At 42.9% G+C, this 18,759-nt stretch overlaps 1 protein-coding gene across 1 annotated transcript; it reads right to left on the minus strand.

Annotated features, from left to right (window-relative positions):
- Positions 1-3,045: 3,045 nt before the first annotated feature.
- On the minus strand, positions 3,046-11,876 carry Klf6 (KLF transcription factor 6). The gene is made up of 4 exons (XM_052728699.1): positions 11,529-11,876; positions 8,078-8,651; positions 6,627-6,750; positions 3,046-6,164 (listed from the first exon to the last, which is right to left on the minus strand). Exons 1-4 carry the CDS (start codon positions 11,730-11,732, stop codon positions 6,113-6,115), a joined length of 954 nt encoding a protein of 317 aa, XP_052584659.1. The 5' UTR covers positions 11,733-11,876; the 3' UTR covers positions 3,046-6,112.
- Between the last annotated feature and the right edge of the window lie 6,883 nt (positions 11,877-18,759).

Genomic DNA, 18,759 nt, shown 5'->3' on the forward strand with positions numbered 1-18,759 from the left:
TTAAATACACTTTGCTGGATTGCCTCGTTTGCATGATGCACGAGCCTCATTTTCTTCTCTTTGTTCCTTCACTATGTGCATTAGGTGATTCCTGCCAATGAATGCAGGATGTCACATCCCTGATGGTACTCTCTCTATTCTTAAGCATTAAAAATAAACACATGCCATCTGTTTCATATCTGGAAAGCAATTTGAAACGGTGACTTCTGTTTATTTAAGGTTACAAGACTTAAAGCTTTAGTGACTTTTAATTGTGAAGACACTCTGTCTCTATTTCATAAATGTAACAGCACTTTCAGGTAAATCCTATGAAATGAACAGAAGACTCTCATGAGAGGTTGGGCAAGACAAGGAACAGGTTGAGGTGATGCTCAAAAAAATTGTCTTTGGCATCCAAGGCAGCTGGGCCAGAACAGTGAGACTGGTGTTTCTGGAATGCAGCACCTCAGTCAAGAGCTATACTATCTTGAAGCCTCAGTTTTCCTCAGTTGTGAAATGGGCATATCATTTACTATATGGAGTACTGCATATATACACGTATATACATGCATAGGCAATAAATGTAAAAACATATTTCTTCTCGATTCTTATGACTAAGGCATAAGAAGGTGGGAAATGTCATCCTCTGTCATCCTCAAATTTTGAAATTATAATAATCCAGCTCGCAAAGGGAATGGTTAAAAAATAAAATAGCTCAGGGACTGGGTAGAGGGTTCAGTCATTCAGAACACTAGTTCTGCAGTCGTGAAGACAAGAGTTCAGATCTCAGCACCCATGCGAGTATCTCCAACCCCAACTCTGAAGTGGGTGGAGACAGGGGGATCCCTGGGATATGTGGCTTTCCAACCTAGCCAGATTCAGGGGAGACACTGCCTCAAAGGAATAGGGGGACTATGATGGAGATGAGCACCTAATACCCTCTCTAAACTGTAAACACACACACACACACACACACACACACACACACACACACACACACACACACGCAAATCTGCATACAAACACATAAACATATATTTACATAAACACACAGATAAATAATAAGCAAATATTAAGAAATAGCACTTGATGATATAACACATACATAAAAAAGGAGTTGCACATGGAAACTATGTTGTTTATGGCAATGTAATATATAAGTAAGAGACTTTAGTCACTTCCATTGCCCTCAGTACAAAGGCCTTATTAGATAAGGAATAGAATTGAAGGATTGGGGGAACTGGGGAGATTTGGGGCTCCTTTGTGGATACAATAGCACTTTTCAAAAAAGATTTTTTTTAATTAAATAAAATTATATGTTGTCAAGCCTGAAGAACTTAACTTTAATTAAAGGAGTAATGGGCAGTTTGAGAACATTCTGTTTTCCATTTTCAAAGCAATTTTCTCCAACAATACTTTCTCCTGTAGCAGAGGAGAAACTTTCCTAGGCCTGAGCCAAGAACTCTGAGGATGGTGAACATGTAATTTGAAGTCCACCCTACATTCACAGACCACAGAATGCTAGTGCTCTATAGAAAATGCTAGATTCATGTGACCCAGCCTGAACTATTTTAGCAAGGAGCAAATGGAGGCCCATTGTTGCTGAGCAAATTGTCCCCAAAGTACACAGCTCGTTAGAGCCAAAGTGCTCCCTTCCTTTTAGCTAGGTTTCAAAAACTTTGTTAAGCAGACTGAAAATGCCTGATACTTCTATAAATATCCGGAGTCTGCGGCTGACGCCCTGCACAGCAGTTCTCCTAACAGCCTTATTTGAACATAACTTAGCAGTTTCAGCACAGACTTCGCATGACAACGTGGTCCAGTCTTAATAGTAGCTGAGAGAGAATGCATTATCGAGACTTATTTAGACTGTACAGTCAAAGGAATCCAACTATTAGTCACCCTGACATGTGCTTCAGAACGCCACACACCCATGAATTCTGGCAAAAATGTCCCCAGAATGTATGCCCCGCCCCACTGCAAATCCCTTCCAACTTGCTGATATATTTACAATTACAGAAGAAAAATAAAATCCCAAAGCTCCTAATCTGGGCACACATTTAAATTTCTCCTCCCTCATTATAAAATTAAAGGCAGTTCCCATAAACACTACACATCTAGCAAATTGAAGACCTACTGTGAAGTAAATGACTGTACCACACCTAAAATGGAGACCACCCTTTTTGTGGAACTAGAGAATTCATTGAAGCCGGCCTCACAGAAACATACTGATTTTACTCTGTGACTACTGATTGGCTTATAGAATCTAAAAATGGATCCCAAGATGCATCTCTCACACTGATCCACACAGTAATGCTGGGGCCATCATCTCAAGCTACTATAGGCATTTGTCTGAGACAATAAGCTATCTATTTTATCTTAAATCACTCTTTCCTGAACGCATTTTACAGGCCTTTCTCATAAGTCATAAAATCACATGAGAAGGCAGCCTTGACTTTCTGCCCTACTGTAGGGAACTAACCAGGAAACTCTGGGAGCAGGAAAACGTGGTTTCAGTGAGTCCACGGGGATGGCTTTCTGGCCTGACTTCTATCTGTCACCTGCCGATCACGTCTATCCTTCCCAGACAGGAGTCACCTAGGTGTGAGGCCAGCTCCATCCAGAAAGACTAGCCCATCTCTAACAGCTAAGTGAACAAAATTTGTTGGATTTCCGACGTGAAAGGGAGCCAGCAGTTAGTCACGGTGCAGAGGCCTCTGTACTGTAATAGTCTCCTTGGCTTGAGTGACAGGAAGAAAAAAATGCAACAAGTTTCTTCCTATTGTGCCCCCAAAAGCCTGGGGCTGTTTTTGCCAGGCTTTGGAACACATTCAGTACATTTGAGGGGTGGGGGGGGGGGAGCAATGTCAAAAGCCTCCCTCTAGCTCCAGGGACAGCTGTGGTAAGTGTGAAGACAAGGAAGGCAGGCACTGAGCTAGGCCAATGGCCCTTAGAATTGCACAATGGTGATTTCCCGGGGAGGAAGCCAGGCTGAGTAACACAGCAGGAATTTGTTAACAGTCCCCTTCCCCCCACTGCACCCCAGAAAAACAACCAGGCTCCAGATGCTGATAAGAATTCTTTTTATGTTATTAGAATAAAAAATACATTCATACAGAAATATAACAATCTCGCAAAAAACAATTTCAAATAAAATCTTGTAAAACAAAATTTTACAAAAATCTTACAAAGATTCTTTAGATAACAGGGTGCTTCAAAAAAAAGAAATAAAGAAATTTCACTAATAGAAATTTTTTTTAATTTCAAGCAAAAGTTCTGCTTGATTGAGGCTCAGTTATCACCTGAACAGAATGTACTTGCTTATTATGAAAATTACAGGCATGGACATACACGGCAGCCAGCCCCACCCAGTCAAACAACATCCACGATGTTTCATAAGTGAGACTAGCCAACACAAGTCTCCTTTCTCTTCTGTTTACCTTCTTACTTAATGGAATTGTTATGGATAAGCACACAGCAGGCCAAAAAAGGAGTTTTCCAAAACCCAGCATATCAAGTGCTTGGATTTTGAACTGCCAAACAAAAGTGCATTTTTCCCTTAAGCAAAATGAAATCCGTTCTGTAGAGAAATGTATTCATCAGTCCAGATACAAAACAAAACAAAAAAAGTTACATGAGCTTAATCATTGCTCATTTCCAGGAAGATCAAACAAAATACCAGCCCAGCCAGACTCATTCTCATAAATATATAGATAAATACATATCTATCTATCTATATGTATGTAAAGATCCACACCCAAAAAGCCAGCAGCTGGATGAAATGTCAGAAATATCAGCTGTCTTCGCTGCGTTATGCCAATTTCGGGAAAGTACTCTTTGAAAAAGCTGGGAGAATCTACATGCTGGAAAAAATAGTTTCATCTGCATAAAAAGTATTCTAAAAAACAATCCCTGTGATCAGCTTACTCTTAGGTGAGATCTTCTAGTAAGGCTGAAAGTAAAATCCAAACCTCTGTGTGTCTGAGTCCAGCAAGTTGGCCAGTACTTTGTTCATGCCCCTTCTGAATGGCTGAAGGTACCCTACTATTCCAGGCTTGCCAATAATGACTAGCAAAATCAACAGGGTGGAATAGACTCAACGCCGAAAATGTCTTCAGCAAATCATTAAATTAAAGATAAAGCCTCTATAAAAGTTAGGTTATAGTTTTCAATTTTTTTTTAACCTCCTTTATGGCCATTTTGAAATACTTCTTCACAGGCTGTAGAATTTTCTAGCTAAACATTCTAGTTTCTTCTTAAAAAAATATTTATATATTATCTATATATAATATATATATACACACATACATACACATACTATACACACAAATATACATACACAAGAAATTTCATCCACATTTTTTTCCAAAAAAAAAAAAAAAAAGCAGTATACTTTCAGTATTACCAACAGATAGCTAGACAGGTACTCAAAACTTGTGCCTTTTGAGCAAAATATTGACATTTTTTTTATACTTCTGTATCTTTAATATGTGTGAAAATGTTACATAATAAATACAGCCGGTGTGTGTGATCTGTACAATTGTGCAAGGTCTCTAAAAGAGTCTCATGGTAGCAGAATTAGTTTTCAATTATCATGTCTATTTTTTTTTCCCCATTTTAATACTGACAGTCAAGTTGTTGGAAATGAACACATGTTGACATGTCAAAGGAGTTTTCACCTATTTGTCATTGTGGAGGATCTTAAAGAGGTGGTTTTTTGTTGTTGTTGTTTTTTGTTTTGTTTTGTTTTTGTTTTCTTTTTTCCATATTATACATTGATACAGTACAATGCCAGGTGAAAAAAGAGCCTTAATTAAGCATGCATCACCCATACCCCTGTATTTGACCCCACAGAAGGGCCAATTGCATAAGGCACCATTATGAAGGTCAACAGTGCATTAACAGCTAGAAAACCAGAATTAGTCCTCAAGGCATAAATAAGAGAGACATAGCTGCATGAGAAAAACGTTTTCTAAGCTTAGTGGTTTGATCCACCCGACTGAGAAAAAAAGTTTATGTTCTTAGCCTAATGTCACATTAGACCAGTAATTTCCAGGCCCAAGCATTTAGACATTTGACACGTGTCCAATTTCTTCAAAGGGCACCTTAAGATTCTCCAAAAAGTAAACTCAAATTCTGAGTCATTGAAAATACAACCCTACACTGCACAATATCATGTTGCATGGGGAGTGTTACGAAACAGAAGGATCTGGGGGTCGTGTCTTGCCAGGCCTAAATGGCTTAAGGAATCCTTGTTTTAAACAAATTGAATCTTTTCATAGCTGCTTAGAAATTGGAATCAAGATTGGAGACCCGATTTAAAAATGGAAAAATATATAGCTCCCCCAGACCATGCACGACTTTTTTGTATCATAAGGGAAAATGATCACTGTTATTTGTAAATACAGCTTATACAACGGGTTACAAATGAGTTCCATGTAGCCAGGAAAACGAGCTACTTGACACGCTGCACACTCTATAGCTGCACCAGACACCAGAAGGCCCTTTCACACAGGAAAGGGGGACAGGTACGCCCCTTGCCCTTAACACTCACCACTATGGGGTCCTGAGTTCCCACTCCCACCCTCCAAGTTTTCCCTTCTTTTTTTTTTTTTTTTTTAATTTTTTTTTGTTTTTATTTATTTTTTAATAAGGTGCAGACACCCTTCAGGAAATGATTGGTGGTCAACTCATCCCTTGGTATACTCCTCACACACAAAACATTCAAACTGCTTTTTTTTTTCTGTCTCTTGCAGTCATTTGCTACCACAAGGGGGAAAAAAAAAGTCTGCCTCACCATACAGTCAGTAATAGATCCTCAACATACAGTCATCCCACCCATTAACATTCTCAGTGCGCATGCTCACGGCAAAAGGCTCGGGAGCCTCTCAGAAGGTTAGGAACCAGTGGCGAGGCGAGTCCAGGGTCACCCAAACACCATGCACCGTGGGTGCTATGCCGATTCTGACATGACTTTTGTAGCCCTCAAAAGACCTTCCAAAGAGAGGCCCCTGGAGGTAACTGGGTAGGAAGCAAAATGGCATGCTTTGGCTGGTACAGGCATCCCTCCTTCCATGGCCGCCTCTCAGCCTGGAAGCCTCTTTTAGCCTACAGGATTCATCCCTCCTCTCCCTCAGAGGTGCCTCTTCATGTGCAGGGCCAGGTGGTCAGACCTGGAGAAACACCTGCAAGGGCAAAACAGAAACAAAGAAGTTAGGTTTTGCCTCCTAGATTGTGTGACAGACCAGATCCACACTTCCCTGTCTGAACAACTCCTCTGAGTCCTGGCCAAGTCTTTTAGGCACAGGGAACCCCAAGGGAGAGGAATACAAATACAAGAGGTATTCAAGAAACAGCTAGGAAGTCCCGGAAGTTCCATGGCAGAGTCTCAGTTTTTGAATTTGAAAACTGTTGGAGCCCATTTTGAAAACCTTCCCCTAGACATATTTCTTGTAGAAGCCTGGCACACTGCTTCCTAAGAGAGACTGTCAGTGTGTCACGAATTTTTTGAAAAAGCCCCAGAAATGCCAACAAATACCAAGAAACTGTTGGCCTTCTTTCCAAGCTCTACTGCACACACCTACCCTGCTCTGGTTGTTTCCCACGATCCCACCCTTTTTTTTCCTGCGAAGCCCTCACTGACGTACCTGTCACAGTGAGAGCATTTAAAAGGCTTGGCACCAGTATGCTTCCGGAAGTGTCTGGTTAATTCATCACTTCTTGCAAAACGCCACTCACAACCTTCCCATGAGCATCTGTAAGGCTTCTCTCCTGGGAAGAGAGCACATGACAAGGGCACCATGATTTCACTGATATGATGGGAAGAAGGAGAGGACTCAACATTACATACTGCGGGATCTCTATAGCCTAACGACCTCACCGGATGCTTTAACAGAGGGACAGGACCTTTGGCAAGCTAAAGGTCACAAGCATGGGTTCTTTCCCAACCTAGTCTGAAGCTTCACTCAGGCTGTTGTTCCAGGGATCTAGGTTGGACAAAGTCATGCTACCAAAATCAAAGATAACTCCTAACAATGACAAATTACTCAGACTGCTAACATAGTTTCAGGGTGAGGTGTTAGCCCACAGGACCCACAGCCTTGCTGAGGGTTGAGATTTATTGCTTTCTCCATGGAGACATCCCCCACCTCCGGCACTATTGGGTTCCTTACTCATTTCCCCGTGGAATGAGCTGTCTGAGACCTCCTCCATTTCTACAAAACTGAAATCACGAGTTTCTGAGAAACCTCACTCAAAGACTTTCAGATCAGTTTCTAAATGGCAATCAAACAACCAAACTGGCATCACTGCCTCGCTAAATTATAAGTACGAATTGAATAAAATGCTACCTATGAGTGAAAAATAATGCTCAAGTCAACCTGAGTCAAAAACTGTCTTGTTTGGGGAACACTCATATCCTCTTCCAGTTCTGGGCCTTTTCAGGGCCCTGACTTCATCTCTCTAGAATTTGACTATCATCTCCATAAGATAAGAATTCACAACATGGGGCTTTCCTGCGATCCTTCCCCTCATAGCCTGTATGTTGTACTGGCAGTTTCAAACAAACAGAGCTTCAAATCTAAATAGTGGCACTGAGTTAAGAAAGCCCTTGTTTTAAGTGGCTTTGTGACAGAGTATTCATAATAAACATCCACTGGCCAGGACTACTGCTCAGAACTCAGGCCTTAAAATATCAGTGTCAACACTAGCAATCTCCATGCTGCCCAAGGACCCTCTGTCCTGACCCTGGACTTACATGACAAAGAATGAGTAGCAACCCAACATAGCATGATGCATGTACAATGGGGAAATAGGCACCGCACCGAGGGGGTGAAGGTTTGGGTGTCGATGGAGAATGTGATCTGGCCTCGTGTTTAATCTGAAAGCATGAACCATTCATCTGATTCAAACGTCCAGTCTTTTAAGATTCTACTCTGAACTCCAAAAAAGACCCAACTCCTTGGTGACAGGAATTTAGGAAGTGAGGATTTCCTTGCTTGTGACCACATCCTGAGGAGCCCTGGCTCCCTCCCAGGGATGGTGCAATTCACTGGCGCCCACCAGCGGCTGACCTCCCAGGCCCCATGAGGGGACTGACCTGTGTGAGTACGTTGATGTGCTTTCAAGTGGGAGCTTTTAGTGTAAACTTTCCTGCAGCCGTTAAAGTGGCATCGATGTACCCTCCTCCTGCCATCTGGGGAGGCGTCGCCACTACCCTTGTCACCAGACTTCCCCGAAGTCCCACTGCGAACCTTCCCTGGTGAGGGTAGGTCTCCTGGCCCACAGCCCCATAGTTGAGAAGATTCCCTGTTCACTTCTGGAGAAGAAGGAGGAGTGGAAATGACGGAGGAGCTCAGATTTCCTGAACTGACTAAGACTTCACCGATGGGATCAGAGGTAAATTTGGTCGTGGGTGAAAGTTCCTCAGAACTGTCAGAAGACTCGCTGCTGACATCAGAGTTCAGGCTGTTGGTCTCTAAGTTATAATTAAAGCTGGGGCTGGCCAGAGAGTCCTCTGGAGGACTAGAAGAAATCTTCAGTTCTGATTCTTCCTTCTTCTCCCGAGCTAAAATGATTTTCGTCCACAGATCTTCCTGGCTGTCAAATTTTATCTCAGAGGCTGACACGTAGCAGGGCTCACTCTGAAGATAGCGTTCCAACTCCAGGCAGGTCTGTGTAAAATGAACCACAAAAAGGCACGTGATTGTTACGACTACTGAAAGTGGAACTGAAAGCACATAGAAGGAAAAAAAAAAACATGCAACAAAAGACAAATAAATTATTTCTGTGCCATGTACTATGTCTTCTGTAATGGAAATCTATTTCCTCATGAATGCTAGAGGAAAACTGATTCTGGGAATAGGAAGGAAAAACAGAGGTAGAACCTCTCTTGGTTTCTTCAGTGTTGGACCAATGGCCACAAAGAGTGATGATCACTAGGCCTGTTTTGTTGTTATAGTTACAAGTGTTGACATTTCTAATGAGGATCCTGGTAAACCACACAAAGAAAATCAGCCTTACACACATCACACCCCCTCCCACCAACCTAACAGGTTTAACCAGATCGTTTGACATTCTCTAGAACCAGGAGCATCAGTGAGAGCCCCAGCCATTCACAAGTATTCACACAACAGGACAGAAAGCTCGCACAGCACACAGTGTGGTCTTAAGACCCCCTTGGCGACACAGCTAATTATATAGGACTGGCCGTAGTCAGAGAGCAGACAGCAGATATCTGTCTGGATTCAGGGACATCAATAGAGTTGAAGCGAAACCTCCCATTTCCTGTGTTGCTAAGATACCTTTATTATATATATATATACATTTACATTTTTTTAATGTCATTTCCCAAGTACAGGGCTGTGGGTCCCACCAAACTTTAATGATTTCTTCACAGTGGTCAGAGGGAAACAAGAAACCTCAACAACACAAGTGGAGGAATTCTTCCAGAATGGCCATCTGCTATTGTAAAGGATGGAAAGGGGAAATTACTCCCTGGCCCTTCTGGGAGTCCCACAATGAACAAGGACTTTATCTCCTGGCCAAGAGTACAACAGTATGAGTCATCACTCCTATTTCTTTCACGCAATGCCAAAGGAGACTTCCTTTTGAAATTCTGACCAGCTGCCAAATAAGGACCCGGCTGAAATACACATGCAGTGTGCCATGGACAGGGTGCCCCTTCCCCAGCCCCGCAACCAACCTTTCAAGGAGCTACACAACTGCAGAGATCAGCATCCCCTCTCCCCACCATTTCAAACTTTCTAGCCACTGGAAAAGAAAAATGGTAGGAAACATTTTAGGATTAAATTATGTCGGCCCTGGTTTTTCACTAGGTTTGCCTGCATGCCCATATAAGGTTGTCTGTGCCACTGAGTATTCCATTCTACAGATAGAAATTTCGACACCAAACTGCAACAAATTGTTATCAGGGTACAGACCATCTTGAGCACAGGCTACCAGCAAAAGGGTTAATGCTTACTAAACAATGTGCCTTCTATCACAGTATACACATATCCTAATCCCTCCCTGTAGATGCTTCACACAGCAAGCAGGAGCAAGCCAAGGAAGGGGGGGGGCTGCTTGTTTTCTCTTTCCCCCCAAAATTCGATGTCTGTTACAGTGCACACAGTATCTGAACCGAGGCGGCAATACATATTATTGATGTTCCAAAGAAAAGGCGAGCACATTTATGAAGATCTTGTTAAACTTTAATCAACTGGCTAATTTAAAATCTCCATTATGCTGATGAGCAGTGGGGACCTGATCGCAGCTCTCTGGGAGTTTAAAAGGCTCTGAAGGGGACCAGGAGCCAAGTCTGGCTTGTTGCCCAAATCCCAAATGCCTAAAGGAAACTACTAAGATCAATTTCAATCACGTCCCAGGGAGCAGCTTCTTTGAGGAGGAAAAATGAGGAGGGGGAAAGGAAGGCAGGAGAGGATTGTTAACAATTAAGCCGGCATGTGGAGGTTTCGGCCAACAGTTCGCTTTTCATGCGTTTTAAAGCCTGAGAGGTTGTGAAAACCACAGAATATATTTCATCTGCTAATTCACTTGGAGAAAAAAAAAAAAAGAAGCCAGCACAGAAGGGTAGAGAGACATCCACCGAACCATCGTTTTAAAGACAATGGTAAAAGTGCTCAAGAGTGTCTCGCCACTTGAGAGAATCACAAGACTTAGAATGGGGGGAGGGAATATTTCTTATATTTCCGTTGCCCCAAATTCTAGTTCCATTAAAATGCCGGAAATCGAGATTTTTTTCTTCCCCAAAGTAAGACCCGAAGCAACTAGGAATGGACTCATTGTCATATGACTGACAAGTCACTTGTGTGCAAACAGCTCCCCCCCCCCCCCACGCACACACACCCGCCGCGCAGTCAACAAGAAAAGCAGGTAAGAAAAACAAGGCAGACATTGGCGAATGCTAAGAAATTATCCAGAAGGAAAAGAAACTGCAAATGGCCTTGAGTTTAAAAAAAAAAAAAAAAAAAAAAAAAAGAGCTACTGCATTCCGCAGGCAAAATATTAGACTTAAAAAAATACTGGATGTACAAATATCAAAACAAAACCAAAATCCTTAAATCAAATCTTTTGGCAGTAAAGGCAAGCTCGTTCATATGACAAAGTCCAGCTGCGGAGTTTGGAGCTGGTACAAGCCCCAAACTTGTGCCAACGGCTCCGGTCTGGTGGATCGGGCCGAGGAATTTGGGGTTCCCTCCCCTCAGGTGGATGCTGATCGGAAGCTCGGAATTAGCAAAAAAGAAAAAAATAATAATAATAAAATAAAGAAAAACGTTCTGGGAACAAGAGCTCGCCTCCACACAAATGACAACTCTAGTCCTCGCTGCCGAAGGCTCGCTTTACAGCGCCTTCATCATTCCAGGCAGCAGAAGGGCATCTTAAGATCATTATTTTATTTTTTTTAATTAGGCAAACGCTAATCATCATTAAAAAGATGCACTTCCAAGCACACACCATCTTGCCTGCGCCTCCGCGAGACTCCTTCCTCGGCGCACCGGGCACGTGAAAAAAAAAAAATCCGTATTTACCTGTTGCCAATATTCCTCCAGGGACGGCAGAGCCGAGAAGTAGCCTGTTTCGTGCACAATCTGTAGTTCCTGGAAGATGCTACACATTGGGAGCACATCCATGTCGGGTTGGAAAAGACAGTCCCCGCTGTCGGGAAAACAGGGAGGAGAGCGATCAGGAGACGGAGCAGAAACTGTCCCCGGGAGCGCAGGTGAAAGTTTCATGCAAACTGGATGGCGCTGCAATCGTACGCCGGGTCCGGACCCTCCCGCAGCCCGCAGCGCGCCGAGCCCACGCAATATTTGCAAACAGCGGACTGACTGCAAGCGTAACCCCTGCAAAACTTCCCTATTCAAAGCTCCGCTGCCAGCCTCCCCCCTCCTCCTCCGCTTGGCTCCCCCCACTCCTCCTCCCCCCACGTGACCAGCTTGGAGCTCCGCCCCCAGTGATACCCAATCCGGCCGCGCCTGTCCCGGGGGCTGCGCGACGATGATGTCAGCTCGCACCAATCGCCGGTGCGGACACAGAACGGCCCCGCCTGGCGTGACCGAGCCTCTCCATTACAGCCCTCTCTATTGGTGCAATTCGAACTCGGCCTGCGCTGATTGGAAAGACGTCTCGCAGGCTATTTTTAGCAGGGTATATATGGCGAGGGCTACGCCGCACCGAAGGAGTCGGCGCTGGGAGGTGCACGGCCGAACGCCGCAAATCTGCGGCCGGAGCTGGGGGAACCTGGCCGGGGCAATCCAGCACCTGTCCCCGTCGCCCGGCCGCCCGGTTCCACCTCTGATCCCGTCACCCGGACCGGGACCCAGCAAAACAAGGAAGCTGATATCTGCCCGGTCCCCTCCTTCCACTTTCTCGGTCCCTCTGTGCTCGGTGCCCATGTCCCCGGATCCTTCTCTGAGCCTCCATTCTCCTTGGTCCCCTGATTTCTCTTTGTCCCGAATCCTCTCCATACTCAGTGATGTTGAGGTGACCCGGAGTGGGCGCAGACAGCCCCGCGGATCCCTGTGTAGCGATGGGACCGTAATACCGAATAGAAGGGGTACTTGATGCCTTAGAGTCACTGTATGGTAATTTCTGTCTGAATTCCTGGGACTGAGGATGAAGGGAACCCGAGACCCGCACGTTCTCCAAAATACTCCCACTTCCTACTCAGACCGAGGGGGAAACGCCGGAGCACCCCGAAAAGGCCCTACCTGACCCGTGGGTTAGATACACTCAGATTCTCGGGAATGAAATTTACCTATTGAAAGCGCAGCTTTTAAGTTAGCATCCCAAACAACCCGATAGTGTTTTAGCAAGCTCACATAGATGACCTGGCGCCACCCCAAGTTGGATAGCTGGGCATTTCCAGCTTAAAAATGCCCTTTTGCTTGATGCACAACTCTTCATTCTAAGATGCAGATTCTGCTGCTAATGGGGTAGAAATCTGTTTATCTTGTAGAAGGCAGTCTCCAAGATGCCTCACCAAGGTTAACAGGCTTTCCCGTGGATGTGTAAACAATTTAAATTAGGCTGAAGCTGACATTAATTTTTTTCCATATAAATTGTCTCCTAAAGCACACCATGATATTCTTTTTTTTAAAAAAAACTGAAGACTTTGTAACTAAAGTTTTTGAGTAAAAAACCAGTTATGACAACTTCAAAAGTAATATTTAATGAATAGTATGCTTTTAAACGTTGTAAAATAGGTAAAATAATTTTAGATGTTTTTTTTACATTTCATATTTAATTTTAGAAGTCTAAAACAGATGCATGTACCAGAACTATAAGCTTGTAAGGGTCTTAGATGGGGATACTTATGATTGCTAAATTGGGAAAAGTTATCTTTCAAAAAAAAAAATGCCTGTTGTAGGAAATACATGAAGGTGACCATTGGCTTTCATTCATCCCATTTACCCTAGCGACAAAGAGGCAAGCCTGTCCCCGCTAGGTTATGTGGTTATATTTTGTTTACAGGAAAGGAATGGAAATGGCTTTAGGATACACATGCATAGGTTGAAATAACTTCCCAGCGAAGCCCTTATACGGGGCTAGAGCTTTATAATTAGCAGTGAGCTTGTGACTTTGGAATTAACAAAGAAGCAAGAATCAGATCAAATCTATGAATGAAAGCCAGCATGATAGTACACATGGTAAAGGATTAGGTGAAAGTACAAGGCACTGACTAAGTGAAGGCCTTAATAAAGCCTGGAGGAGGCTGCAATTCCTTAGGGGTGTCATAATGAAGATATTGAAACTTCCTTTGTTGGATAGAGAATTAGTCATCATTTTAACACATTCCCTTACATTCCTATAGAATGTAAAAATTTCTCCCTGTCTCTTACAAGCACTGCCAGTTAAATAGAATATTTGCATAGTTTATTTTTACAAGAGTGAATTTAATTGGACATAATAGAGATACAATCAAAACTGTGACTTTCAGAAAAATTAATTAGTGTAAAAGTAGAGTACATTCATAGACTGAATTCCAAGTAGAATAAACTCTGTGACTTCCTGCTGCTCCCATTAGGCATTCAGCACATATTATTCACATCCTGTGATGGGGCCAGGTACACATATATTTACAAAGCCGGCAAAAGTCTTTGTCATAGTTGGGGTAAGGGGCAGGGCTCCAAGATGTTTTGAATGAAAGGCACTTGTGCTCCTGAGTGTTTAACTATTGATGGGAAAATAGTCTTCGCTTTGTATGTAAGAAGTACTATCCATGAGGTCCGAGTAATACAGATGACTTTGATTTTTAAAAAGACTAGCAGAATCACAGAGGTCAGAGACATTCAGACGGGGAAGTATGGAACGGAAGAAAAGCATGACTTTAGATTCTATCTGTCCGTGCTATAGGTTTGACCTTGGTCACTGTATCCAAAGAGAAATAAGTTCAGCCTGGCCTGATGGAAATATCACTAGACTCTCAACGGTTTGAGAGACTGAGGCAAAAGGATTACAAGAGCAAGGCTTGCCTGCTCTACAGAGTGAATTCAAGGTTAGTCTGGGAACTTGATGAGACTGTTTCAAAAATCTTAAATAACTTTAAAAAAAAAAAAGATAAGAAAGGGGTTGAGTATACAGCAGAGGTAGAGTGCTTACCCAGGAATCACAATGACCCAAGTTCAGTCCCTAAACCACTGCACGGGGCTATGTTTACTAGAGGGTCCCCAGTGCCTGGTTTTGTGTTTCTTTTCTAGGCCATTTGTCTGTGCACACATTTCGCAATTCCTGCATTCCTGTTGTGGCTGGAGGCAGGGTGGAAAGCAGGGAAGAGAGGAGGCTCCTAGGGGCAGGTGGGTATGTCCTCAGATCTGATCTCAGGTTAAGACAGCATGAGGGCCCTCAGACTGGGGTCTTCTAAGCATTCCTGTCCGCGCCCCCCCCCCCCCCCCCCCCCCCCCCCCCCCCCCCCAGTAGCTGAACTTTCTTGTATGTACTAAAGGAATGGTATTCATTGAAAGAGAGTTTCTTCTCTTCTGGTCAGGCACAGAAACTGATTCCTGGTTATAGGACTTGGATTTCAGGGGCAAAGCCTGACTTTCAACAGCTTTTGCTTCTTTTGAGAGGTCTTGGGACTGTGAGTGGAGGCCCTTGAGGTCTGCTACCATGCACACCCATCTCGTGAGCACTGGGCAGGGGTTTGGGGTGGGGGTATTGTGGAAAAGAGTCAGCATGTTAAAAATCAAAATGTATGAAAATCCCTGGTCTTTACACGCCATAAGTTGAAGGCAATATTCACGCATTGAACTGAGCTTCATTTTCAACTTTGCTCTTGATATTTAGGACAGATGAAGCAGTCAAATGAAATCCACTCTGCAGATCCCATGGCAGATAAGAAGCCATTGTGGGTCTGGGGCTGTGCTGTAACTCCAGTAAGAGCTCACAATGTCACAAGCTGAAGATCTCTGCTCTCTCCTACTCACCCACCCCCCATCCTAGTAAGCAGTGGACTCCTTGAGGGGCATCCTCTGCTCACTCACCCTCATCTGCTTATCTCTCCCACAGACTGGTATGTGTGGTGGCATATTCCTGAATGCCGAGGGCTCAGCCTCCCTGGCACTTTGGGCTGTTTCCTCACACGCCCACCGTCTCCATGGCCTTTTCCACTTTTTTTCTGTCTCTTATGTTTCCAGGCCACACTCCTTCATTTCTCACCATGAAGTTCCCTTCGTTGCATTTAGCATCAAAACCAATGGTTTAAAAAGAATTCGTATTTAGAGCTTTCAGCTTAGAGACCAGTAGATGGTAACTAGGTTTTTATTCTCTTGTTCTTCAAGAAAATTCAAAAAGGGTCTTTCAAATCTAGTCAAAGGTAATTGCAATACCACTTCCTAATTATATGCACAAAGAATATTCTCATGCATGGTCAAGAAGCCAGTTTTGTTTGTTCGGGGCATCTTTAACAATAATTCATGTTTCATTTGGTTGTTTCTTTGGGATGTTCTGCAAAATACCATTTTTAAAAGAAGTACTTGTGAGTTGTTGCATGATAGGTGCTTAGAGTTAAACGGTCGTCTGCATCTACTGTCTCATGTGCACACAGTTCTACTCAGAAGCCTGAGCTGCCTTCTCTTCACGTATTTCCCTCTGAAAAAATAATGGATTTTCCATTGAAAATGAAAAGCAGGCATTCAGTTACTACGTGATGTGTTAGGTGAAGTCTCACAAATGTTTTACATGTTGAAATTTAAACTTTCACTCTCAAAAAATAACTGTTAGCACTGAGATAGCTAATGAAGGAAAGTGACTTACTAGTGGTTTTAGTAAATGTACAACTTAATTTGTCATCGTATGAATGTGCTGTATACAGGGACTGCAAGGGCTTGAGTATTAGCAGGGAGTGTGTATGTGTTTGTGTCTAGTGTATTTGTGTTTATACGTGTATATGTATATATATGCACATGTGTATATATATGTATATGTGTGTGGGTGTAGTTCTATACATGTGTATGTATTATATGTTTGCATATCTGTCTGTATGTGTGTCTGCATACAATTGTCTGTATACATGTATGTATTTATATACATATGTAAATATAATATTTGTTTTAGTAGCCCTGCTTGTAGAAACAATAATGAGATGAAACGTTAAAACTACTCACTTCACAAGGGACTGTGACTGACTATGTTTACTAGAGGGTCGTGGGTGCCTGGGTTTTATTGTGTTCCTTTTCCAGTGTATGTCTAGCTTATATTTCCCAATTCCTGCATTCCTATTGTGGCTGGAGACAGAGTGGAAAGCAGAAAAGAGAACAGACTCCTAGGGGAAGGAGGGTATGTCTGTAGATCTGGCTTGAGGTCATCTCTGTGACATGGGCTTAGGGCTGGAACTTCTTAACCTTTCCTACCTCTTCCCCTCAAATACTAAGCTTTCTTGTAGGTGGTAACATTGGAAGTGACTTTCTTCTCCCCTGGCCAGGCAGAAAACCTGCTTCCTAGTATACAGAACTTGGAATTAAGGGGGATTTTGCCTTCTACCAGCACTGAAGAAGCACTTCCTTTGAGAGAAGATTCTGGAAATATAGTGGAAGCCCTTTTGGTCTACCACCTTACTCACCCTTCCCCTCCTATTGAGCACCTGGTGGAGGAATGTGGAGAAGAGCTGGGAGGTGAGAATGGAATCCCGTTTATCCATGCTAGCTCAAACACAGCCATTCAGGAATTCTTTTAATGTTCCCTGTTTCTGTCTGTAGCAGCTGTCTCCTCCCACTTTATCAAAGCCACCTTCTCTTGGTGTCCTAGCCTCTTCCAGAGTCAAGTCTTGTAACGGCTTTCTAACCACCATGCTTGAGTAAGTTAAAGAAAAGTTATAGGCTACCTGACATTGTCTTCTTATCGGGGAGGAAACAACTTTCTTTTGTGATTGTCTTCAGTTGTTAAGAGTGGAGCTCCAGAAGTCCAACAGGGGAGGAAAGCCCTCAAGCAATGATGGTTGAACCCCTGAAAACACAATGAGCAAAGTGGGAGAGAGAGAAAAGGGGGGAAAGATACACCCTCCCTCATACCACAGGCACATTGAAGGTACATCACAGAATAAATGAAAGTGATTAAATCATAATCTGCCCAAAGGGGATGGCAAATGGCAACAATCACCATGATTGGGAGCATAAGCAACACCTCCTTAGGTGGAAACAGAAACCAAGAGTGCCAAGATAATTAATTGTAATGGGTCTAGATTTCATCAAAAATTGAAAGTTTATCAGAAGACAATAGTAAGTAAATAGACAACAGTCTACTGAGAGGAAAATATTTTTAAAATGTGCATTTAAACTGAATAAGGGTCCAAGATCTACACACGACATATGCTAGTTAAAAATATATTATATATAAAAAGTAATCAAAATATTTGAAAATATACTTCACTGAACATATAAAAAAAGGTGTCAACAGCATCCCTAACCAGGGAATTATGCAGCAAATTCAACTGAATTGGTTAAAGGAAGAATATTAACAACACCAAAGTTGGTGAAAGAGTTTTGTGAGTGGCCAGCACTTTCTAGTGCTCTTAGCGAGGGTATGATAGATATGCTGCAGTCTCTTTGGAAAAGGTCTGGTCATTTTACATCAAATGGAACATGCACTTAGTTTCTCATTCTACATTTTCATCTTTCAAGAATTTAACCAAAAGAGCTAGATAAATACGTCCCCAAAGAGAATAATACTGCTCATAGCAATTTATTTATAATACAAAAGAAAAAAAAAAGAGTCATGGTGAGTCAGTCCATGGCAAGATCACATGATACTACATGATATGCTGACTATTCAAGCAAACACAGGTAGCCATGTTCTGGGATGGTTCTGAGAGTGTTTCAGAAACATCAGAAAAAGAAGCTTTACATACATGATACAAAACTCGAAGCCCAAGTCTACAAGAGATACAACCCATATTTAGTGAACTGGACTGCCAGGTCTGCCCCTCATGGTGAGCAGGCTGACAAGTGACTTGGAAGGAGCCTGAGGGAGATCTCCAAGTGTTGATCATGTTCTGTGTCTGGATGGAGATCTGTTTGCACTGACAGTTGCCAGTGTCCCCATCAGCTGACTGGCACACTGAAAGCCTGTGCATTTAATTTTCAACAGATGACCACCTACCCCCATAGAACAACGAACATAGACTGAATTCTGGCTAATGAGGTGAGAACTGCTGTGTTTAAAGGGTACATGCTTTGATATTCAGAAAGAAGGGCTGAAAAGATGGCTTAGCCAGTAAGTGATTGCTGCACATACACGAGGACCCACAGCCATGCATGGATAAAG

This window comes from Peromyscus californicus, unplaced genomic scaffold (genome assembly GCF_007827085.1).
Source record: "Peromyscus californicus insignis strain IS unplaced genomic scaffold, ASM782708v3 Scaffold_8__1_contigs__length_139910024, whole genome shotgun sequence".
NCBI lineage: Eukaryota > Metazoa > Chordata > Mammalia > Rodentia > Cricetidae > Peromyscus > Peromyscus californicus.

Coding starts and splice junctions, on each gene's coding strand:
- Klf6 (XM_052728699.1), bottom strand. CDS start 11,732: ATGAAACTTTCACCTGCGCTCCCGGGGACAGTTTCTGCTCCGTCTCCT. Junction 6,751..8,077: donor ACATCAACGTACTCACACAG/GTCAGTCCCCTC, acceptor CTCTCTTCCCAG/GAGAGAAGCCTTACAGATGC. Junction 6,165..6,626: donor AAATGCTCTCACTGTGACAG/GTACGTCAGTGA, acceptor TTGCCCTTGCAG/GTGTTTCTCCAGGTCTGACC.